Source organism: Sus scrofa, chromosome 18 (assembly GCF_054392235.1).
Source record: "Sus scrofa isolate SSC_HxYL_T2T_F1_AM1 chromosome 18, Sscrofa_HxYL_maternal_Yorkshire_Landrace_v2.0, whole genome shotgun sequence".
In the NCBI taxonomy this organism is placed as follows: domain Eukaryota; kingdom Metazoa; phylum Chordata; class Mammalia; order Artiodactyla; family Suidae; genus Sus; species Sus scrofa.
The window spans coordinates 53052143-53078149 of NC_139400.1; the positions used below are offsets into that span (position 1 = coordinate 53052143).

Consider the following 26007-nt stretch of genomic DNA (forward strand, 5'->3'; position numbering starts at 1 on the left):
TCACCATATCTAACATTCAACGGAATATTCAAACTTAATTCTGGTGCATATATCAAACACAGCAAGTTCCCTTTCCTATTTTAAACAGAGAATTCTGGAACAAAGAGCAAGCAGTTCTCAGCATCCAGTGATATAAATTTATCATAGCTCTTTGGCTTAAGTTACTATCTTTTCTTCCTAAGATCCCAAGCACTGTTAAATCTTTTATGTCTTTTTTCCTCTACCCTTGTAAGGGTGAAAATAGAGACACCACCCTCATTCTGGAGAGAGGGAAGCTGGGCTAGAGATTCTGCATGTCTAAGAAGCTCCTGGGTGATGCTGGGCCTCAGACCACACCCTGAGTAACAAGGGCTAGAGTAACAAGAGCTAGAGTAACAAGACGATACTCAGGACCGAGTGTCCTTTCCATCTCAGAACACGCAGTGTCTGGGACCATTCTACCAATTTTTCTCAAAGCCTCGGTACTGTATTTTTTTACATAAATGAGAGAGATAGGGTCTGCTTTCTTTGTGTTGTCTACTCCAGGAATGAATATGGACCTGAGCAGAGAAATGAGAGCCAACTGGTGGTACTAACAAGGAAGAGAAGCAAAGAAGAATGTTCGAGGGAAGGGGGACTGTGGAAACATACCAAAGACACAGGTGATGGGCTTAGGTCTTAGGAATGGAGGGACTCACTCTGCTGGGGAGGAGGCTGGATGGGTGAAACTTCCCTTTGCCATCCCCAACCACGTGTCCTGAGAACGGTGCTCTGCTCTCCATGGGGTTTCCCCGCGGTCATTTAAAAAAAATTCAAGAATCTTATTTGAAGAAACAATGACACAATGACTTGCTTTTCTCCCCAAAGTGGGGGTCAGAGAGCTTGCACCAAACATAAGACTCCCTCCTCCCTTTTCCCATGAAAACACCACTCTGCACTCTAGGCATTATCACACCAGCCAGGAAAACCAACATCTGTCTCAGCCAACCTTGGTACTAGAAACCAGGAGAAAGACCAGAACATTCCTGGAGCTCCAGCCAGGACCCAGAGACAGCCGAGGAGGTCTCCTTACCCGATCTGGCGGTTGGTGGAAGGTGCCTGTGTGATGACAGAGCTGGACTGGGGTGACGGCATGGCTTGCTGAATCACAACGCTGGTGTCATGGCTGGGCATCCGGGTGCTGCCGAGCTGGTGAGCTCCAGGCCCCGCCATGGCCCCACCAACCGCGTTATGCATCGAGATATTCTGCCCAGAGAAGACAGAGGGGAAAGGGTCAGAAGAGATTAATGCTTTATTCTACTTTCAAGCTCTCAAAGGCCAAAATGGGGAATCTGGCCATGTCAGCTAAATACAGAGTTATGGCTTCTGGCAAGCCATGGGTCCATTTATCTTGTTTAACTTACAGATATGAGGAGATGAAAAATAACTATTCACCTTAAGAGCAAAGCACATAAGAAAATACGTGGAAGTTCACTAATCGCCCTGCCGCCATCCTGGTGTGAGGTTTCCATCAGGGATGTTTAGTGCATATCTGCTCTGACTTGGTGTGGTATGTATTGCATTTGAAAATGATTTCTGTGATAAGTGCATAATACTGTGATTGAGTCAAGAGCCATTCAGCACCCTGCTTTGAATGGCAAGCACACTTGCCATGTTTTTTCAGTCCTATAAGAGTGGTCAACCACCTCCTTATTTTTTTCCAGGAAACTACTTCCCCAAACCATAATCCAGGTCCTCGTGACCCAAGTCAACAACCCAGGGAAAGAGGATGAATGACTTGAAAAGATGACATGGGGTCTAGGATCCAGTGACAAGAGCGAGAGTGACGACTCTCGGCTGTACGTCTGTAAGATCAATCCCTAGCGATTTTACGGAATAATGGAACACAGACGATTGCTTGTCTGTTTACTTGTTTACTGCCTTTCCCTCTAGAACATAGAATGCTGTGTTCATCGCTCTATCCCATGCTGCTTGGAGAAGAGCAAGTAAACACGCATTGCCTGCAGAACGTAGTGAAGAGAAAAATGAGACAGCTTGAGAGACCTAACTTCATGTGTTTATTGCCAGTGGCTTGAATGAAGCCTTCTCTGTTTAAAGGTCAAAAGTAAGGTACAATAGGCATGATAAAGCTGCTTAAAGGACAGTTCTTCCCAGAAATGAATGTCACTGGGACAACAAGAGAGGATTCACATTGAGGCAGAAGAGGGCGGAAATGTGAGAAATTCAGAACCTGGAGGGGAAAAAAAAGGTGCAAGGCAAAGCACCACAAGTGAACGGGCCTCTATAAACAGCCAGGTACAGCTCTTCAGCCCAGAAGGGTAGCGAAATCTGAGAGGTCCGTTGGACAGTGGGTTGAGGATGACAGGAAAGAAATGGAGTGTCGCTAGTAATTTCCTAGAGGAAAAATATGTATCTGTCTGCGCTTTGGGATTAGCCAAGGAAAAAAATAAACAAATGTTACCCAGGAGTACAAGAAGTGGCGCTTTGAAGTTCTTCTGCAAAGAACAGGATTTCCTGCACTACGTGTTAAGTGATGGTGATAACATATAGGGTATTTGGGGTGGTTGTATCCATCACATTGCACCTTTCCCAGGTTTCTGATTTCTAAATCCTGACCACACAATCTCTCAGGAGTCCAGATGGAAACTGGGCACCTGGCTTGGACTGTGAGCCGGCCATGCTGTCGTGGGAGTCCAGAGGCACGAACAGGCACATATATACACACACGACCCAAAGGCTCCTCTTATACCCTGGCAGGGCTTTCTGACATGGGAAAATATTGTGGTTGGTTAAAGTAAGATGAAAGGAAGTGGGGACTTGTATTGGGGTGGCAGGGCAGGGATATGCTTGAGTTCTTTTTATAGGCTCAAGAGGCATAGAGAACCACACAAAAAATAATAGCGCAAGTAAGGATAATTGCAATTTCTTTGGAAAGTGAAGCTTAACGAACTTATTTTCCTAGGTCTTAAAGGAGGTTGTAATGATGTAAACAATTATGAGCATTATTTTTGCCATTGTTTAGATCCTTAAAGATACTGAAAAATGTTCGTCTGGCTCATGATCACTTACTTTAACAATAACAGAGCTGAGGCACAGAAGGATCTCTGGCTCTCTCTTTGGAATTACTTCTGCAATGCTGTGCTAGCAAAAGTTATCGACGGAGATAAACATTTTTAAGAAATTATCTAAAGCCCATGCTTTATTCATGCTTAGTTTTCACTTAACTGTCTAGGATCCCATCTAGGATATCACGGTCCATTTATTCGTCAAGTCTCCTTAGGCAACTCTTAGCTTTGATAATTTCTTTTTTTGTTGTTATAACTTTTTATTATTCTTTTTTTGATGTACATATTTTTTAATTAAAGTGTAGTTGATTTACAACGTGGTGCCAATTTCTGCTGTACAGCAAAGTGACCCAGTCATAAACACACACACACACACACATATATATTTTTTATGTTACCGTCCATCATGGTTTATCCCAATAGATTGGATATAGTTCCCTGTGCTGTACAGTAGGACTTCACTGCTTATCCATTTTAATGTAATAGAACCCACACTCTCAGTCCATCCCACTTCCCCCCTCCTTGGCAACCACAAATCTGTTTTCCATGGCTGTGAGTCTGACAGTTTTTTAAATAATAATCTCTTTAAGTTCATGAACAATGATATAAAATCTCTGAACCCTCCTTAAGTTACCTTTTGGCACCTCTTTCTTTTTTTTAATTTTAATTTTTTTCTTTTTCTTTTGCCATTTCTAGGGCCGCTCCCACAGCATATGGAGGTTCCCAGGCTAGAGGTTGAATCAGAGCTGTAGCTGCTGGCCTATGCCAGAGCCACAGCAACTCGGGATCCAAGCCGTGTCTGTGACCTACACCACAGTTCACAGCAACGTCGGATCCTTAACCTACTGAGCGAGGCCAGGGATCGAACCCGCAACCTCATGGTCCCCAGGTGGATTCGTTAACCACTGAGCCACGATGGGAACTTCCTGGCACCGCTTTCTTATCATCCCCATACGTGGTCCCCACTTCCTGTGAATTCACTGTAAGCATCCTTCTTCTCTTTCTATCTTTCCATCTCTTCTTCCACCCAACTACTGTCTTCTTCTTTCCTGGACTGGACAAGGGATCTCCTAACTGGTCTCCTGTCACTGACTTTCACATCCCTTCCTCCTTTTTCCCGTACCACAGCCACAGTCACGTTTTCAAAAGGCCCAAGTCATCACACTGCGCACAAACCCCCTACCTTGGCCACCCTTGCCTTGCTTCTTAGATGGTTTCTCACAGTTCACTAGACACTGCCAGCACTCTCTGTGTGATCTCCAAAGTCTGTGTGAGAGCCTTGCCACCTCCTCAGCTCATCTCACACCACTTCTCTTGCTCTCTGTGATTCATGCCACCCACTGGAATTTTCCTCCTCTCATACTGAACATGCTGCATTTCAGCACAGAGCTAAATGTGCTGTTTTCTGTTCCCTGTGCTCTTCCCCTGACTCCATCTTCAAATCGCAAATGAAGCATCATGTGAGAAAGCCTCCCCCAACCGCTCCAAGAATGGGAACCATCGCCCCTCCTTCACAGCGCTTTTCACAAGCTTACAATTGTTTTCAATGATTTGATCGATATAAGTACAACGAGATAAGGGACTAAATCTGACTTTACTCCCCACCGAGTTTCCATTGCCCAGGTCAGTGCCTGGCATTGAGCAGGCACACAGTGAATATCGAGACAACGAGTGAGCGATAAAATGACATTGCTAGAATACTCAGTATGATGAAATCCTATCTTGTATTCCCTGGGCAGTTTTTGAGAATGCTAACTTTCTTATTTATTTACCTTCAAATCTCAAAGTATGCTCACAATAATAGATGTTAAGATATGTTAGATGTTGGGAGCTCCTGTTGTGGTGCAGTAGAAACAAACACCACTAGTGTCCATGAGGATTTGAGTTGATCCCTGGCCTCGCTCAGTGGGTTGGGGATCTGGCACTGCCGTGTGCTGTGGTGTAGGCTGGCAGCGACAGCTCAATTTGACCTCTAGCCTGGGAACTTCCACATGTTGTGGGTGCAGCCCTAAAAAGCAAAAAAAAAAGATATGTTAGATGTTAAGATACTTGTTTCATTATGGTCTAGAGAGACAGAGAAGACCAAAATTAAGAAGAAAGCCACTTGGAGTTCCTACTGAGGCATCGTGGGTTTGATCTCCAGGGCAGTGCAACAGGTGAAGGATCCAGTGCTGCCGCAGCTGTGGCATAGGTTGCAGCTGGGGCTTGGATTCAATCCCTGGTCCAAGAACTTCCATATGCTGCGGAAGCGGCCAGAAAAGAAAGAAAGAAAGAAAGGAGGAAAGAAAGGAAGAAAGCCAGCCACAAACATGGAACAAAGATTAGACAGTAAAGTCTTTTTTTAAAACATTTTCCAACAGCATTTGTTCAAGTAGAGCCTTTGAAAAAATATTAAATGAGACCCTGAAGGAAGATAACAAGAAATGAGCATCAAGTCTTTGAGCACTCTGGCTCAAGCGATGTCCATAACCATTCTTTATCTCCACCAGGAAAACCAAGAAAAACTTGGTTCAAAGTTTTAAAACTTGGTGCAAAAAAACTGGTGTGAGTTCTTCAGAGTAAAGCATGTTAAATGAGAGAAAGAAGTATGTCTCCTCTCCAAAAGTTTTAAAAATCATCTTTGAGAATCATTAAAATTAATTTTAAAAAGACCGTCGGGGCACACTTCCCCTCTCCCCCACCAGCATTTTTAGGATATCTCTTTGTCTCTGTGATTTCCATCTGAGATGGAAAAGGCTCCTGAAAATTAGATTCTAATTTTTCAAAAATCTCCTTTCTGCCTTACACATGCAATCTGCAAAGTCTCCAGGCTCCTTTCCCCCAGACCCAGAAAGTAATTTTAAAACATTTTGGAAAAATAAACAATTTAGGCAAGCATTATCATTCCACTTTGAGAGAAGATGATTTTTTTTCTTTAAACATTACATAGTAACTCAAACATGAAATTATTTTCACATTTTCCCAATTATGGGTTCAAAACCTGTCTTCCTTGATAAAAGAATGGCATTTTATCTTTAGACAAATTAAATATCCAATTTCAAAAACACAAAGAGTGACTATATCTCGCTGAGCTATTTTTGTGAGTATAGGTGCTTCGACTTGGAGCTGGTGAAACAATGTCACCAAATCGATGGACTGATGTCAATACACAGGGAAGGATCTGAAGTGTTGCTGGAGGCTCAGCCTTTGGCCTTTTCTGGTTCAACATTTTTATCAACAGCTTGGATGAAGATGTAAAAATCATGCTTGTCAAATCTGCAGTTGACACAATGTTGGGAGCCACCACTAAGATTCTGGAGAGTAGAACAAGGTTTGACTTGAGCCAAATGTGTGATCTGGCCTCCAAAAATGCTAACATAAATCTAGGTTGTTGTAGGAGAAGGGCAATGTCCAGATCAAGGGAAGTAATTATTTCACCGTTGAGCGTATCGGACTGACTACATTTGGGCACCACATTTTGAGGGGGAAATTGACAAATAGGAGGGAAGGAAAGCAATGGAGGCATCCAAAATGCATGGCAGGAAGCATGGTAGAGGAATCAGGGAAAATTTAGTCTGAATAAAAGGAGACTTAGAGGTCATGCTAACTGCCTTCAAATATTTGTGGGATTAGACACAGTCTATGTTGCTCCAGAGGGCATAATTTCAAAAAATGGGATCATAACGACAAAAGCCAACAATAACTACAATTTAAGCACCTATTGAAGCAGCTATTATGGTAGATGTTTTATAAACTGCACCTCTAATCTTCACAATGACCCTGTAAGATAGGCATTATTTTCCTAATTTTAAGATTAAAAAAAAAAAAAGAGTAAAACTCTATACCATCACTAATACCATTCCATGCACCTCTGGCCACACTCACTCCTTCTGGACGGATGCTTTAAAAGAACAAATTCGACCTTCTTTTGTCATCAATTTACCAATATGTAGGGAGAGCCAAAGACAAAACAAGTTGCCTTATAAAATACTAAGCTTCCTAGCATTAGATTAAAGCCAGTGGGGACTAGTAGCCCTCTGTCAAGGATGCCACCAAGAGGATTCCTGGTGGCAGGAAGGTGATGGCACTAGGTAACCTCCAAGGTCTCTTCTTGCTAAGATTCTCGCTTTTGTAGTACATAGTTCATACTTTGGCTCAAATGCTTCCAAATGATTAGTAATGTGTGATAATATTGAAAATATACTGGCTTAGGAGTTAGGAGGTCTCTTGTAGTCCAGTCTCTCTACCTCTTCTTGTAGCCATGTAACCTGCATAAATCATTCTGCTTCCCTTGGCTCCACTGCCTCATCACTAAAAGGAGGGGGGGTTGGACCACATGGGCTCCATGATATTTTCCAGCTCTGATACACCACAAGTCTTTCTGTGTTACATTTTATGAGACACTAAATATCCAAACAGACTTTTTAGACTCTGATTCATGGGCCTACAAACATTGATTTTTCTCTATAACCATACGCCTTTGCAGAAATGAGCCTTCCTGAAAATTATAGCTTTCCACCAGACCCAAGGGATCATGATTCAAGAAACAGATCCAACAAAAAGTAAAATTTCTCAAACATCAAAGGTGAGAAAGCTTCTCAGACAAACCATCGTCACCTAAGTTTTCATCCCCTTTGGTTCAAATTTCTCCGCATGTCCCTGGCTTTCTCCTTCCCTTTATGCCCTGCACTATACCCTGCTCTCCATTCACTGTTGTTCTGAGACATAAAGGGTGTGAATGGGATGAGAACCTTAAGGGTAATAATGAGTCTTGATTGCATAGTCAGGGAGCTTGAGGTAGAGTGGTAATTGTCCTTGTGCATGCATGGGCTTGGAATACAATATGCAAAAAAACAACCTGATGTATAGGAATATAAGTCCATGCTCTTACAAATAACTATAATTTCAGGGTGTGGTAATGAAGGATGAAGGGATGTGGACCACAAATGGAAGTGAAGGTTGGAGCATACCCGGAAAAACGATGTTGATTCCCATACAGTCCCCAAATGTTATCTTCAAATCTATATTCTTTCCAACTGCCAAAGTGTGGAGACTTTGTAAGTTTCTCCACAAAGTGCCAGGGTCATCCTGACAGGCGTTTACAAGTTGAGTTGTGCAATCTTGGAATTGTCTGCATCTTAATGAGGCCCGGGCAGTTAGGAAGACTTTCAGAACTTCCCAGATGTAAACATCCATGAACTGCATCCAAAGGATGTCTGAGACAGTCACGGAATAACCAAGGTTCTGACATTCTGGAAGATACTAGGCTTTCCGGAGGTGCAGGAGGGATTCTGGAGGGTCTTGACTCCTCCTTGCTGGTGCTCTCAGGAGCTGGAATAGTATGAGTGTTTTGCATCCTACTGAGAGGGTGGGCTGCTCCATGACAGAGGAGACAGTGAGGTATTGGAAGAGGCTGGGCAGGGGGTGCGTGAGCCCAGGGGCCATACAGCCTGCCTCTCTCTCCTAAGCATAGTCACACAGTGCAAGATGGACCACATAAGAAGCCATCTCAAACAAGCTCCACAAGAAAGGAGAGCACAGGGCACTGTGAAAACTCCAGCCTGGACATGCACATTTAAATCCTTTTTCTTTCTTTCTTTCTTTTTTCCAGAGTTTGCCACTTATCTCTGGAGAATTCTAAAAGGAAGAAAGGTACAGGAAGAAAACATGAGCACTGGCCTCCAGCTCAAGTGTCCTTCAGCCCTGTATCATCTAGGGCATGTTATTTAAGTTCTCTGAGCCATACCTTCCTCATCTTTAAAATGAAGATAACCATCTAATGGACAGGATTGCAGTGTGCTTCGCATGAGATAACAGATGTTCCATCACAGTGCCTGACAGCAAATGTGTACTTCTTCCCTTTTCATAACGTTCAGAATGTGAGGCTCAGAGAGTGATGGTTCATTCTGGGTTGGCTACTCCCTATGACTGATATTAACAGAAATATTATAAGCAATGGCTAACATTTACACAGCATGACCATGTCAGAAAACTGATTTAATCCTTATCATCAGGCTAGGAGTTTGGTAGGATTATTATTCCCACTTTACAGATGAAGAAACTGAGGTTGAGACTTGCTCAAAGTCACACAACCAGTAAGTGGAGGAGCTTGGAATGAGGCAGTGTGGCTGCAGAATCCATGTTGTTATCCACTAAGCCATGCTGACTCTACAGTCTCTCTGTAAAAATATTTTCTGGTGGAAGGTGACACGGTAAAAAATAAAGTGTACCTGATATCCTTTCTATGGATATTAAAAGAAGTTATGAACTGATGCTGGCATGTGAACCTGAGAATTGCAGTCTATCTGTCATACCACTAATCTGGATCAATGTCATCACCACTGTCTTCACACCTAGAAAAGCCTGGGAATACACCATTAATTCATTTCAAAGTGATTGATTAGCGGCCCTTGTCTGAAGGTCATGTTGCTGGCAAAGGCATTTCTAAACTGCTTTACAATGAATAGTGCAGATTAGGATTAGGGGAGGGAAGCTGTCAAAAAAAATAGGGTCGAACAATACTTCTATCAAACTACCAAAACAAACAAACAACTGTCCTGAGCTCACTCACTGGTAAGAGTTCCAAACTCAGAAAAAGCCTGAGAAAGACTGCTTCCCTGATGTCTGGATCAAGTTCCACCTCTAAGGCAACATCCCTTGCAATGGGTAGAAAGGCAGCCTGCACACGGCTGTATCCCTCGGTGGCCCTAGTCCACCCCCCCAGGGAGCAGGCAGCCCCCCAACTCCCCGCCCAGGCCAGGGGATGGGGGGTGGGGGCTCTAGATTTCAGTCTGCAGGATACAAGCAGTAAGATCCCGTCTGACTGGTCTATGCTCTTCTCCAATCCCAGCCCTCCTTTCTAATACTGGGTTTGAGGCAATGGAGCCCTAAACCATCCCTTGTAAGCATTTTATAGCTATTCATTTAGTACTGTAGTAAAAAATGCTCAAGACAATAAATGTCTTCTCAGGTGCCACCCTTGACTGTGAGAAACAGTTCTGGGGTGTCTCTCAAAGATCCTGCTCCTTCCTATTAAGATTCTCAGGGTCTTAGACCGTCCGGGTCTCCACCTTCATCTCCGTGTTACAGGCTTGGTAGCTTCTGCTAAATGTAATCATATGGGATACAAGGGACAGAAGGATGCAAGTATTTCATTTGGGTTACTTAGAACTACATGGAGCAAATTTCTGGAGTTGCTGTATCTACAGATAGCCTGGAAGTTAGAAACTAGTCTAACACACTGAAAAAGATATGGAATGCACTCACTGGTCGCTGGTAAAAGCTTCCTCATTTCTCAAGCATCTTCTTGCAGAAAGCTGTGCATTCCAGCCTGGCACCAGCCTTCTTAAACCCTTCTGCAGGCCATCCGTTACCTCCTACCTGTACTTTTGCCTCGACTTCAGCCTTTTCCAATCTAGTCCCAATCGATCTTCCCCACATCACCTCCTGGCAACCCATCCTCCCCATCCCCTCGCCTCCCACTCTCACACACAGACCTTAATGCCTCCTGACTATTCCGCACCGTGTCATGTCTCTTTTTCACCTTTGCGCATAATACTTCCTCTGGGCAGTCAGTTCATTCATCAAGATCCAGCTCCGATGCCCCCTCCTCTGTGGAGCCTGCCCCCCCCCTCCTCCTTCTGGCCCCCTTGGTTGTTCCTTGCTCTGCTCTCCCACAGCACCTGGTCCACGCCTCCATTAGAAGGCCTGATGTATTTCCAAGAATACTTCCTCCAGGACACTTGAAAAAGGGAACATTCCATGTTTATCTGAGAAGAGCCAGTGTCTGCTCCATGACACGCACTTCGTGATGTGCAATAAATTCAATTATTCGGGGAATAAACGAGTAATGGGTGATCTTGAGTAAGTTTATAGCTTCTCTTGGCTTCAGTTTTCTCATCTGTCCCATAGGAACACCCCTACCTCGTAAGATTTTTATAAAGATTAAATTAGGTAATATACGCAGAGAGCTGAGTACAATGCTGGGCACATTACATGTCCAACAAACGTTTGCAGTCATTACCGTCCTTGGGAGAAGGATCACGACGACTGCCAGTGCTGATACCCCCGCCCTAACTAACGACACCCTCCCTTGCTACTTCCTACCGCAGCACCCCAATCCGCTCCTTCAGAGCCTTGTCACAGCGTGCACCTGTGGTCAGTATTATTTCCAGATTGCCGTATCATAATCAACTAACCACTCCTTTGCCCTCCATCCCGTACCACACATACTTCTTCCCAAGCTCCTACCACACACTGGTCCATTCGCTTATACGCTTAAGGTCAGTTTTCCCCTTCTAGCTGTGAACCCTTCGGTGACAGGGACGGAGTCTAATTTCATATCATTGTCCTCAGGGCTTAATACAATGCCTATCACCTGTCACATAGATGTTGACTGACTGAGTACACAGTACATGTAGCTCAGGCTGTGGAAAGAGAAAAAAGAAAAGAACTCTCTTGGAGGACCAACCATTGGGAGGGAATATGGAAATTTAGGGATCGAAGGGGATGAAAAACAAATTAATCTGAAAAATACCTTTACACACACGCTATAGAAGGAGGAAAGGACACATCATCTAGAGCCGACCAGACTCTAGTCTGGAGGCCAGAGGGCTAGGCAACAGGTCCGGGTTTCCGTCTGATCCACCACTAAGCACATGATCTTGCTTAACTTCTTCAGTCTGATGATGCTGCCTCCATCACGAGCCCCACAGCCGGCTTCTCTTGATTTCCCACAAGAGAGCTTTCGCACTGCTTATCCTGATCCCACAGCAGCTTCCTAGGTCCATTCACCATGTTATAAATTCCAGGCAGGCGGGGACAGTGCTCGTCCCGTGTCCTCTTCTTATCACTAGGGCCTAGCCCCGTGCCTGGCACATGACTCAGTGACTGATGACTGAAAGGACAAATGAATTACAATCTCTGAGGTGACGATATGGGAGTAATGAGCCATCAATCTACAGTCTCCTCTTGTCGTGGCTGGGCACACGGTCATCTGAAGCCCAAGACATAAAGAGAGACTATGTGCTGGTTTGAGTCTGGTAAGGCAACACACAGAGCCCGGAACACACTCAGCAGGCTCCTCGAATGGACCACGGGTCCAGTCAACTCAAACCTGAGCACCAGACGGGCCTTTCTCAGCAATCGGAAAACAGGAAAAACCAATGCGAAATGATGAGAAACAAGCAAAAAACTGGGGGTCCTGAGGCAGGTACAGGAAGGGTAAGTAGACGGCACGGATGGCATTGCCAGGCTCGCACTTCTGTGTGGCACAGGGAAGAAAAGCAGCTTTCGTATCAGGAGAGCAGCACTGAGCATACAGGCAGATGCTGAGAAGCCACACTGAGTACCTGTATGGCTGTGCAAGAGGCAAGCAGCCCGTTCTAGAATGACTGAACACATCTCGCTCCCTTCCTTACCAGAAAATGTCAAATTGCTAAAAATAAGAGTGCGCTCAAAACTACCACAGGGAGTGCTGAAGGTCTATTCCTTCAGCATTTCAAGGAAAATCAAAGCTTTACTTAACGGCCAGAAAGAGAACGGAGCGCTCTCTTGAAAGCTGCTAATGATACGCCCCAGGTCTCAGGAGAGACTTTTTGCCAGGCCCCCTCTCCCAGCTATGCTCTCCTGGCACAAAGAGCTGGAAGGTAGGGGCTGGCCCCTAAAACGAATTTGCTGGAAAACTCCCTTGCCTGGGGCACTGGCTGAGCCTCTGCCTTCCTGAATATCTGGCAACATTATGCTCGGAACATAAAATGGAAATGGGACCTTCAGTGGCAAGAAAATGGGCAACAAGATGGACTTCCCTCTGCAACAATGGAGAATGAAGAGCCTGCACTTCACTTTGATGCTGGTGGAACTGTGTGTGGCTTTGCTTTGTAAATTGTTCAGTGCTTCACAAACATGAGTTACTGTGAGGCTGTTCTAATGATCGATGTTAATTAAGTAGCATATTTCTATCCTGGAAAGTGGCTGTTGAATAAGTACCCTTGAATTGCCACTGCTTCCAAGGAAACTGAATCAGAGCTACCGGTACTGAAGTCTTAGAGCAAACCCCAAATGACACAACGTAATAGAGGAAATTGGTGAGAGATTCGGTCTGTTTTATTTGATGAATCCGAACATAAAGAGAGAACATTTTTCTCTGGACCATAGCAAACCAAACAGCACTTGTGTGGCACAGGAGAACTGGCCACAACTGGACATGACAGTCCCCAAAGAAGCTTCTGGAAGTCCTGTCTGATTTTTTTTTTTTTTTTTTGGTCTTTTTAGGGCTGTACCCATAGCATATGGAGGTTCCCAGACAAGGGGTAGAGTCAGAGCTGTAGCCACTGGCCCATGCCACAGCCACAGCAACGCCAAATCCGAGCGGCGCCTGTGACCTACACCGACGCTCATGGCAACAGTGGGTCCTTAACCCACTGATCGAGGCCAGGGATTGAACCTGCGTCCTTGTGGATACTAGTCAGATTCATTTCCACTGAGCTACGACGGGACCTCCTGTCTGAATATTAGGAGTCAATTTTTAAAAATTTTCCTAGCAGTAACTTGGGTTGTCAGGATCCTTAGGTTTCCAGAAAAGTGCAATAGGGATCAATGAGATGGTTTGCATGTTTTTAGTGCCTGCAAGGTGCATCCCAAAGCCTACACAGGAACACCCATCACTGGACCTCATTTCCTACCCCCCTTACGCATTCACTCTGCTCCAGGCTTGCGCTGACCTCCCAGAATTCTGCTAACATGTGGAGCTTTGGCTCCTTCCTCTTAGCCTCCAGCTCCCTCCCTCCCATCTTCCAAATGTTTGCTCAGAGGTTACCTCCCTGGGAGGCCGTGTCTGAGGTCCCAGCCAGGCCACTCTGCTTGATGTTACAACTCTGCCTCCTTGAGTCCGCATGTCCCTTACCTAGCCCAGCTGTTCCCATTCATAATACCCACTCCTACCTCACTTATTCCAATCCAAAAGCACCAGACCATTTCTGATCCTTAGGCTTAAAACAAGAATTCAACAAAAGAAAAATACAAAAAAAATCCCGTGGCTCTATTTTTTTTTTTTTTTTTTTTTTAACCACCAAGGATCTCTTTTATGACTTCCCTCCTTTGGATCTCATGTTTTAAAAACATTTCCTTAAAAGTCATGCCTTCATTTTTCCTATACATTTCTTGTCTTTTGAAGTTTTCACATTCCTTAATTTTTAAAATTTCATTTCACTGTCCTGTGCCATCAGACCTCCTGTTGCACAATGCTGAAAAGATTCTAGTCAAACAGAAGGAAACAGATGCATTAGTTAATCTGGCAGACTTACGAGTTAAATGGGCAATTTCAATTAGTGAGCTTGACTACTGTATCACAGGGGTCCCAGTAGGAAACAGACAGCATGCTTGAAATGGATAATTTGAGGAGTGATTAATAAAGAACTAGTTGTGAAGTTGTGGGCAGAGTGCTGCAAAGCATAAGGCATAGTGCAGGACCCTGGGGTCAGTTTCAGCAGAGAGCTATTAGCATCCTGAGGCTTCCAGGAGTAAGAGAAGGGAGAGGCTACCAGGACTCAGGGGAGACAGGAGGTTAGTGGGACCAGGGTGGGTAGAGAGAGCTATGTGGAGAGGTATCTGGTCACAACTGTGACCCTTGGTCAAAAGAAGCAAATAACCGAAGAAGCTGAGAGGAGAGACCCTCAGAGCCCCTTCGTCTCTCCCTGGAACCTGCTGGGGCAACCCTGTGGCCACTGGTCCAGATCCAGTGGGAGAACGCAGGTTAACAAAGGTACACATTCACATGATGTAAACAGGTCAGCTTTGCAGGACAGACAGCGGACCACAAAGGGGGAAAATGGACCTGAAAGGACAATCAGAAAATATGCAGTACAACTATATTGATTAAACTTGCATTATTTTATTTGACAAGCAATGTATTTAATGACATACTTGTTTACTAGAGAAAATGTATACCAAGAAAAAAAGTGGGAACAAAATTACCCATTATCCTAACATGCAGAAAATACTAACCTTTTACTATATTTCTTTAGATAGTTCTTCTTTGTGTGCATAAACATACAAAGAAGAGTGTGTGTATATACACTATATATATATCTTTTATATATTTATATATACCTTATGCTATCCAAGGGACTCAAAAGATCAGAAACCCCAGTTTAGGACCCAGTGACATTTTTCATTCCACCCCATCTACTATAATTTTTTTTTAAATGTTATCTGTATCTTTATTTCCTTATCTTTAATTTGAAACATCTAAGGGCAGGACTTCACTAACTGAACTTGCTCTGTATTTACCCATGTGCATAAGATTGGACAGATAAAAACAATAGAAGGCAGAGCTGAGATGTACCCATCCCATGCTGTGCCCAGGTAACCCAGCTCCATCCCACAGAGATGAGCCAGGACAGGCATGGCTCTTCTGAACCCAGTTACGCAGCCTCAAAACAAGGTCTGACTTTTAGGCCACAGCTTCCCATGTGTCAACATTCCTCCTGGAGAAACCAATGGGCCTGGAATAAGAATGGCTTTACATGTGGGCGTCACAAAAGGAAGAATTTGGCACCTGGTGTCTATGTACCACAAAGCCAACACGGCGCTGAGCTCAACTCTCCTTTCTGCCAGTTGGTGGCTGGAAGGAAAGTAAATACATTTAGAAGCTGCATTTTTCTACCCTAGACACTCAGAATTTACTGGCTGGCTTGCTAAGCAGAAGCACAAAGGCCAATGAAATATTTGTATTTAGATGATCTCCGTCTGTAACCTCTCACTCTTTGTGTTAGGATGCCAAATCTACAGGGCCCTGGTCTTTGGCAACTTGAACATTCTATGATTTGCCACCGTGAGCTCAGTTTCATCCTATTGCGTCACTTCTCTACTGATAACTTTGTGCGTGCGTGTGCGTGTGTGTGTGTGTGTGTGTGTGTGTGTGTGTGTGTTGGGAGGGAGTGTCTGTTTTGTTTAATTTTATGTTTTAATTTTTTAAATTGTTATTTCCCCAATACAATTTTTTTTCTCCTGTACAGCATGGTGACCCAGTTACACATACATGCATACATTCTTTTTTTGTCACATTATCATGCTCCATCACAAATGACTAGACACCATTCTCAGTGCTACACCACAGAATCTCATTGCTAATCCATTCCAAAGGCAATAGTTTGCATCTATTAACTTTAAGGTGGAACAAATTTACTGATTAGTTGATAGGCTAAGAAACAGTATTTCTTTTTTTTTTAATTTTAATGATTTTTATTTTTTTCCATTATAGCTGGTTTACAGTGTTCTGTCAATTTTCTACCGTACAGAAAGGTGACCTAGTCACACATACATATACAAACAGTATTTCTAACCCCTTAACAAAGAGGAGATCTCAGGGCAGTCAGGGACCCACATAAGGAACCCATCCAGGTGCATGGGTGGTTTAGTGGTAGAATTCTCATGTGACACCTGGGAAGCCTGGGTTTGATTCTCTGCCCCATGCAGCAAAAAAGAAAAAAAGCCAAAAGAAAGAAAGAGAGAGAGAGACACCAGATGCCAAATTCTGCCTTTTGTGACACCCACATATAAAGCCATTCTTATTCCAGAGAGAAAGAAAGAAGGAAAAGAAATACATACAAATTGCAGGAGTTTTAGTGAGTCATCAGACAAAAAGCCTATATCTCTCCTGCTGCACTGATGCTTATATATTTAAGCTGCTGTTATATGTGCATTTGTTTGCTTTTTGGCCCACAAACAAATATATGTAAATTTGTACACATATGTATATATATTCGAGTGGTGTCTGGTTACTTTTAAAGAAACCTGGAGATCTAGGTACAAAAATTTTTTTCATGTCTTTTCATACCTATATTGCTTACCAGCCACTTTATGAAATGGTGTCAAACTTTGATAGATGAATTTAGAAACTTAAATCTGCTCTTAAAAGTCAAACAGGGATTGCATTGAATCTGGAGATTGACATTTTTCAACTAGAACAAATGATCTAAAAATTTATATGGAACCACAAAAGACCCAGAATTGCCAAAGCAATTCTGAGGAACCAAAACCAAGCAGGAGGCATGACTCTCCCAGACTTCAGGCAATATTACAGAGCCACAGTCATCAAGACAGTGTGGTACTGGTACCAAAACAGACATACAGACCGATGGAACAGAATAGAGAACCCAGAAGTAAACCCAGGCACCTATGGTTAATTACTCTTTGACAAAGGAGGCAAGAACATAAAATGGGGAAAAGACAGTCTTTTCAGCAAGAATTGCTGGGAAACCTGGACAGCTACATGCAAATCAATGAAACTGGAACACATGCTCAGACTATGCACGAAAATAAACTCAAAATGGCTTAAAGACTTAAATATAAGACAAGACACCATCAAACTCCTGGAAGAGAACATATGCAAAACATTCTCAGACATCAACCTTACAAATGTTTTCTCAAGTCAGTCTCCCAAAGCAACAGAAATAAAAGCAAAAATAAACCAATGGGACCTAATTGAATTGACAGGCTTTTGCACAGCAAAGGAAACCTAAAAGAAAACAAAAAGACAACTTACAGAATGGGAGAAAATGCAACTGACAAGGGCTTAATCTCTAACTTATACAAGCAACTTCTACAACTCAACAGCAAAAAAGCCAACGACCCAATGGAAAAATGGGCAAAAGACCTGAATAGACATTTCTCCAAGGAAGATATACAGATGGCCAACAAGCACATGAAACAATGCTCAACATCCCTGATTATTAGAGAAATGTAAATCAAAACTACCATGAAATACCACCTCACACCAGTCAGAATGGCCATCATTAATAAGTCCACAAATAACAAGTGCCAGAGGGGGTGTGGAGAAAAAGGAAGCCTCCTGCACTGTTGGTGGGAATGTAAGCTGGTACAACCACTATGGAGAACAGTATGGAGGTACCTTAGAAAACTATACATAGAACATATGACCCAGAAGCCCCACTCTTATGCATATATCTGGACAAAACTTTCCTTAAAAAAAGACACATGCATCCATATGTTCATTGCAGCACTATTCACAATAGCCAAGACAGGGAAACAACCCAAATGTCCATCGACAGATGATTGGATTCGGAAGATGTGGTATATATACACAACAGAATACTACTCAGCCATAAAAAAGAACAAAATAATGTCATTTATAGCAACATGGGTGGAGCTAGAGACTCCCATACTGAGTGAAGTAAGTCAGAAAGAGAAAGACAAATACCATATCACTTATACCTGGAATCTAACATATGGCACAAATGAACCATTCCACAGAAAAGAAAATCATGGACTTGGAGAATAGACTTTTGGTTGCCAAGGGGGAGGGGGAGGGAGTGAGACGGATTGGAAGCCTAGAGTTAATAGATGCAAACTATTGCTTTTGGAATGGATTAGCAATAAGATCCTGCTGTGTAGCACTGGGAACTATCTAGTCACTTATGATGGAACATGATAATGTGAGAAAAAAGAATGTATATATATGTATGTGTAACTGGGTCACTATGCTGTACAGTAGAAAAAAATTGCATTGGGGAAATAACAATAAAAATAATTTTAAAAAAAGAGAAAAAAAGTCACACAGAATCTCAGTACGAAAAGCCATTTCAAAGGAGTGTAATTGTCAGTAAAGGGCATAGTCAGGGCAAAAGAGGAAGGAAGGACAAAGTGTCTGACTTGCTTGTATTACTTTACCCTAGTTAAGCAGCTTTGCCTGTAAGTAAGTTCTGCACTTATACATAATACTGGGTTTCTCTGAGTCACTAACTAACTCTCCAGCCCCTTTTTCATGGAACAATGACAATGTTTAGGCTTCAAATCTAATCATCTGCTGGCAAAAGAAGAGGCCACTCCCCAAAGTCTTGTCCTGTCCCTTGCTCCATTTATTTAAACAGCCTTTCACATCTCTACCTTTGATAGAGGCTTAGGCTCCAACGTCCGAAGATGTGCTGACCAGGTGAAAAGGTACCACTTCCCGTTCTCTCTCTTCCCTCTCCTTTCCTGACATTAAAGCCCTCAAGAACTCTTCCCAAAGTGTTTAGTGCAGTTCTAATGGCAGCTGAGGATCTTTGGAGAAGCTTTGTGTACACACACACACACACACACACACACACACACACACACACAGTGCTGCTAACTCTTTCTAAAACAACTTGGGTACCTTGAGCCCTAGCACGGGCTGAACAAAATTCAAGTGGAAGCTGAGGAGTGGTAGGGGAGGGACGCTCAGCCAGGGTGGAAGGGGGAGAGTGAAATGCTTATGGTCTTTTATCTTCATTTTGGTGATATGATCCAATTACATCTATCCAATAGTGCCCTCTAATTACTAACAGAGATGAACCATGAAAGATACCCCTTGTATTCAAGCCTTCCCCCCACCCCCCGAGCGGGCTTCCCTCCTCAACTCACTTGTGTGAATGTTCTCGATTCACACACAGAGCATACCTAGAGCTTGCGGCATGCTCAGCCAAGCAGAGCCACTTAGAGGGAAATTCGAAAAGAACGTCAGGGCTTTAATAAGAGGCTGTGGCTACAGGCTGACCCTGCAATTGGCAGGGTGGGACAGCAAGGGACCCTGTCCTGCCTCCAGGCACCGTGTCTGTAACCAAAAAGATGTTGGCCAGCAGAAAAACGTCAGAGTTCATTGTTGATTTCAAAGGTAACTTAGGCACATGAAAAGGAACAAAGAAAATGCACGGGAAGATAAAATAATTACTGACACAGTGGAAGTGGGGAGAGTGAAAAGGAAGGATGACGTTATCTTCGCCTCATCAGGAGTAGAAACAGGCCTGCGGATGATAAACCCCAAACAGGGTCCAGCCTGGATGCGGGCTGGGAGGACAGAAAGGAAGAAACTTGGAGTTCGAGAAGATTTCATGGCGCTGATAAGCACCTGCTCTCAGACCTTTAGATCTGAAAGCTACCACAGGGAGTCTTGAGTCCAGCTCCTTGATATTACAGAGAAGAAAATGGAAGCCAGAGAAGGACATGCAACCAGACCAGAGGCCTCTGAATGGAGGCAGAGACGGGTCTAGGATCTAGATCTCTGGCCTCCTAATTCAGTGCTCTTTCTGCCAGAATGGATGCGTGCAGAGAGGTTCATTTCTGAGAGGCAGAGAGAGTAACTTTATCTCAGGGCCACCTTTGGACCTGAACATGTTGGACCAGCAAGGTAACGGTTTCATCTTGGGGAAGAGAAAGGCCGACAGACACTCAGAGGAGGCAGGAATGAAGGCCAAGTCCAGAGGATGACATCAGCATCACCAGGAGGGGCCAGAGGGAGGGGGAAGGGATTCTCTCTGACAACAGACATACTGACCTTCAGGTCCTGCCCTCTCCCCGCAGGCCCTCTGGCCGCACAGGGTCTGAGGACACTCTGATGTTGCAGTGATACTTTCAGCCTCCTCAGAGTACAGCCTAGTGATAAGGCTGTGTCCCAGCCAGTTGCTTCAAGCATTTTCTAAAATTCAACAACAACAAAAACCAGCAAAGAGCTCCTTTTGTTCTGACAACGCTTCCTTACACGTAAAGTGCTGGGCACAATTGGGGCCTTTGATGCCATGGTCACTTAGATAATGCTCTGATAAAAAGCTTCAACTGCAGAGTGTGGCTGGGGGACAGGAAAACATTCTTGCCTCTATGGTTTCATATACAGATTGTGTCATACTTAATGCTGAAATCATAAACTATCTATTTTTGCCCCCTCCAAGCTGCCTATTGTGTGCTTATAAACAGGAACCTGGCAGCATGTCAGGGGTGCAAATTGATTTCCTTTCCCAAATAAAATTTTAAAAAGCAAATAAACAAGGTTATGTTGGCTAATGAAACATCACATGCCAGGCTGGAGAGAATTCTTTTAAAATGTATTTTCTTGAGCAAAGGCAACACAAAGCATCCGTAAAAGGTTCTGTCATAAACAACATGTTTACACAAAAATGCATTACTCGAAAGAAGGGAAAGTGATGGTGCATCTCCCCTGATAGATTTAGATTGTGTTTTATGAAATAAATCAGCAATGGGTGGGCAGGGGGTGGGCGGGAGGCCTGCAGCACCACAGAATTTGGAAATCCACTAAAGCCGCTCAGAAGAAGTCAGATGAAGTCGTTCTTGTTTAGACATTTTTTTTTCAATCTTGGGATTTTTATAATTTATCATCAAGACATAAGTAGCCCACTTGGAGTGTATTTTATTGTCATGAAGAAAGCTGGGAGAGAAAACAATCCTGACACCATGCTTAGATAATGCACAGTAAGCCTGGAGGGCTGGCATCAATGGAAACATCGCCTGGAGAGCGGCCTGTTTCCCAGCAGAGGCGCCTGGACCACCTGGAAGTGGTTTTGGTCATCTATGTGAAAAAATTCTCTCCTGGATCTTGCCTTCTTCATACTTCACAACAGAGGGTGAATTTCAACCCTGCCCCAGATCCAAGGCCAGGCTCAGGTCAAACAATGCTGCCATCTCCTTCCTTCAAGCATCTCTGCTCATGCCTTTCTGCTGATGAACTCAGGTAGAGGAACCCTGAGGCACAGTCTCAAGACAACACGCCACACGGCCCAAAGGATGGGGCTGAAAAGGCAGAGGGGCAGACTCAGGACCGCCCAGTTGAGAGGGGAGTTGCTACTGCTAAGGGCAGAAAATGAGCTGAGGACATTTTGCTTGTCCTCCCGAATCCCAGTGATCCATCCTTCTCTCATAGTTACCGCCTGCCATCCAGCGATGGTACCTTGCACTAGAGCCTAGAGGCACAGGTGGAAAGTCCCCACCATACTAAGATGGGCCTGATTATAACGAAAGTAAAGGAAATTTTTCATCCGACTCAGGAGCTGTGGATCAGGTTTAAACTGTAACTCAGACAGCCAGTTAGAAAAAAAAAAGAAAAAAAAAAAATACTCGGAAATCACAAAGGTGACCCTGAGATCCTGCAGACCTGACGGCCTTGCCCCAGAGGGCTCAACGGTGAGAGGATGCCAGGTCTGGGAGATGGAACAGAGCCTGAGATGGCAAGTTCTCTCTCTTTCCCCACCCTGACCCAGCGAGCAACCTCGGTCAGGTCCCCAGGCCACTCTGAGCTTTCTTTTTTCCACCACTTTTAATATAAGGCAAACACTGTCAGTCTGATGGTCGTGGTGATTAATGAGGTAACATTTGTAAAATGCTAAGAGCTTTCCAGAACTCGAATGCAAATACTTTAGACCAAATACTCTGGATAATAGTTAAAGCACAAAAAGGGTTAGTCACCAATTGGCTGAGGATACGAACCTGGGAAGAAATTGCAGCAGGAGTGTGTTTTGTGAAAGGATTTGACTAGGGCTGGGTGGACATCAGGGGAAGGGAGAAGAAGGGCAAAGAAGCTCTAGGGCTTGCAAAAATCTGAAACATGAACTATTTCACTTGCAAAAGAGGCCATTAACTTTCAAAACTCTGCACCTCTCAACACCACCAGAGATAACTTAATTACACAAAACCTTTTTCTATACACATAATTCTACGGGGTATAACCAAAGTGTGAGAGTAGATTATACTGAAACTTTTGTTCTTATCCCCAGAAAATGATACGTTATTCTCTGGGGGCCTTATACCAATGGGCTTGGCACTTGTCACCACCAACTTTACTTCCCCCATTTTCTGGGGAAATGGAAGAATCGAATTAATCATTGGCAAATTCGATAACAGATGTGTTTCTTAGTGAATCCACATCAAGCGCTCAGAAAGTAATTACCCCCTAAAGCTGGTTAGGTTCCTGTGTACATTTGGCATCAACTAAAGACTTGAGCCGCTTTGTTTTTATCTGACGTGAAGTTAAAGCCTTGGGGTGATACTCCTAGTGCTGCTTTAGATTATGAAGTCTTAATAGCCCCTCGCTTTGGGGCACTGTGTTTATTGATGCAATGTAAGCAATTTACAGTCCCTTAATAGCGCGTTCACCACAATGCTACAGTGTTTAACTTGTTAAATTATATTTAGAGCTTCGGGGAAAATTACCTCATTGGCTTCACCAGCGTGGGTTATTGATATCACACAGGAGTTATGGTGGCCTCCACCTGACTGGGGACAGCGGCAAGAACACTTTACGGGCTGGAGTCGGAGGGGGAATACACAATTGGAGCGGAGAGGTGGAGGCAGGCAGGAAAGGACGGTTGAGAGAGTTGGAAGAGGAGGCAGAGCTGGGGGAAAGGCAGAAGGGACAGAGGCAAGCAGGGTCGGCCTCTGGTAGAGCCACTTATTTAGGTGTAAAGCAACACAATTTGCCACCGATGGCCATTGTCATTCCAACGTGGATTGAAGCCACTTCCACAACTGGGCAGTGATCCCTCGTCTCCCTGGCTGCTAGAAAGATGTTTGGGGTGCAGGGACCTGGGAGATGCCATGGCCTTCTGTTGCCACTCATCCAATGGGTTTGGCGTTTAGCCCTTCAGTGGCCCAGATACTGCAAGGGAAGTAGAGGACATGCTCAAAAGAAACATAAAGGGAAGGAGGAGGTGATGATAAAGAAGTGGGAAGAGGAGGAGGAGAAAGGAGGAGGAAAAAGATATGAAGGAGGAAGAAAAACAATAGCAGCAGCAGCAATAGCAAAAGCAGCAGGAGCAGAATCTTTATTAGAATAAAGAGAGACAGAAAATAAGGCTAAAATATCATTGAGCCCGAAGCTTAGTGATGTCATGAGCCTTTTTCAGAAAAGCAGCCAAAGGCCAAGGTATTAAAATCCACTGCAGAGGCTGGAGCGCAGGCTTGTGAAACCAAGCAAGCGGCTGATGCACTCTGGGGTCTTAGTTCAGGTGACATCTGCCGGCTCATAAATGGGACTAAGGGTTTTGAAGCGAAGCATCAGAAATGACAAGTATCAGAATGGGTAACCTCTGTGAGAAAACAGCCTTTCCTCTTTCCCCACATGCAGCTTCTGCACTAGGCTCCTCATGCTTAGGATACTTAATAATAACCGCAAGCCAAAATAAAACAGAAAGTTGACAGTCCAAAAACAACAGGCATCCAATAAGATAAACACCACTGCTCACCAGGTCGTTTGCGCTCATGTGATTGTTGACAAGGAATAAGGGTGGGAAAGAGCCAGTTGTGTGTATTTCTAAAGATAAAGGATTCAAAGGGAGAGGGGGAGAAATGCTGTCCCGAACATGAGCATAGCGTTTCCTATGAAAATGAGAATCAGCTAGGTGTACTGGTGTACATTTCAGAATATGACTCCTTGAAGAGAAATTGTGGTCTTAAGGACAAATCAGAAAGTCCCGTTGCTCCTAGATTGAACGAATTTTAATGCCTGCTCTAGTAACTCATATTTAATGCCTAGGGTTGCATTTCCCAAACCGTGCACCGAGGTGCCCCAGGGTGCCACACTGAATGCTCAAAGTTGTTGCCGGATCGTGTATAGTTTGAGGGGAACACGGCAATCTTCTGGACGCTGTTCAAGCTTGAGGCCATCTGTATTTCAACATTAGATCACGCTACGTTCCTTTGATTATATCACATTTTTCCAAAGCCAGATTTTGGTGATCGCCACGATAAAAAGTAAATATCCCACAAAAAATAAATGTGGGGAGTTCCTGTTGTGGCTTGGTGGGTTAAGAACCTGACTAGTGGAGTTCCTGTTGTGGCGCAGCAGAAACAAATCTGACTAGGAATGATGAGGTTGTGGGTTCGATCCCTAGTCTCGCTCAGTGGGTTAAGGATCCGGTGTTGCCATGAGCTGTGGTGTAGATCGCAGACACGGCTTGGATCAGGCGTTGCTGTGGCTCTGGCCTAGGCCAGCAGCAACAGCTCCAATTAGCTGTTGAGAACCTCCATATGCCGCAGGTGCGGCCCTGAAAAGACAAAGGACCAAAAAAAAAGGGGGGAACCCAACTAGTATCCATAAGGATGTGGGTCTGATCCCCAGGCTCAATCAGTGGATTAAGAATCCGGCATTGCTAAGAACTGCGGTGTAGGTTGCAAATGCAGCTTGGACCTGGTGTTGCTGTGGCTGTGGCTGTGGCTGTGGCCGGCAGCTGCAGCTCCAATTCAACGCCTAGTCTGGGAACTTCCATATGCTGTGGGTGGGGCCAAAAAGACAAAAGAAAAAAATGTGCAACAGCAAACAATTTGACTCAAGGGTTTGAGAAGTTGTGGGAAGCCCAACAGGTGCAAACACTCCATTAGTAATTCTAGTTATTTCAGACTGAAATAAAAATATTCTTTTTTTAAAAATACCTCTGTGTTATTTATTTCAAATAGCTACTGAGATGTTTGTATTTTTAGGAAGTTGTTTGGACCTAATTATTTAATAAGCAGAATGATATGCTATTTCTCTTGGCCAAGGTGTGCCATGAAAAAATTATTAAAACACTAAGAGTGCCTGGATCTGAGAAAGTTTGGGTGCCTCTGGCCTAGGGAAAACTGACAGAGAAAATAATGTGTGGTAATATTTAACACAGAAGTAATCAGGGGAAAAAAGCAACATGATTTGAGTTAATTAGCCCTCAGGACAGCTGGCCATATGGGTAAAAGAATCTGCTATGTTTTTCAAAGGGCAGTAAAGATTCAGATGTTCTGGAAACTTTATCGACTGAGCTAGCTAACATCATGCATGGAGATTTCTGTGATCTGAATTTTGTAAAGTTCCCAACACATGTAAGACCTAGAATCGGACATTTCTGTAAGCTTAGTTCTCTCTACATCCATTTGGCTTCTCCAATGCCTTGGCATTTACTTTTCTGACTGGAATGATTCTTTGCTATTAGGGTGGTACCAGGAATGTCATCTATCATTGACAACACTCATTCTATTGCATAAGCTTGAGACAGTTTAATACATCATAAGAGACATTTTGCCAATGACGAGGAAAGTCACAGAACTCTACTGCAGGTCACCAAAGTTGGGATCCCACCTTCCGCAATATATTGGGGCATGATGCATTTAATCATCTAGGACATGGAATAGGAAAAGATGGATCTGCAAGAATCAAAAGGAACCTTCAAGACACAGAATGTTTCACCAACAG

The 26007-nt window shown here is 43.9% G+C and overlaps 1 protein-coding gene across 17 annotated transcripts in view; it reads right to left on the bottom strand.

Moving 5' to 3' along the window:
* The window catches only part of CREB5 (cAMP responsive element binding protein 5), a 424373-nt gene that overhangs the window by 251921 nt on the left and 146445 nt on the right, over nucleotides 1–26007 (bottom strand). For all 17 annotated transcript variants that reach the window (XM_085005648.1, XM_085005645.1, XM_085005641.1 and 14 more), the window contains one exon: nucleotides 1052–1224. In XM_085005648.1, coding sequence (XP_084861774.1) covers nucleotides 1052–1224 — 173 coding nt within the window. The remainder of the gene's footprint in view (nucleotides 1–1051; nucleotides 1225–26007) is intronic.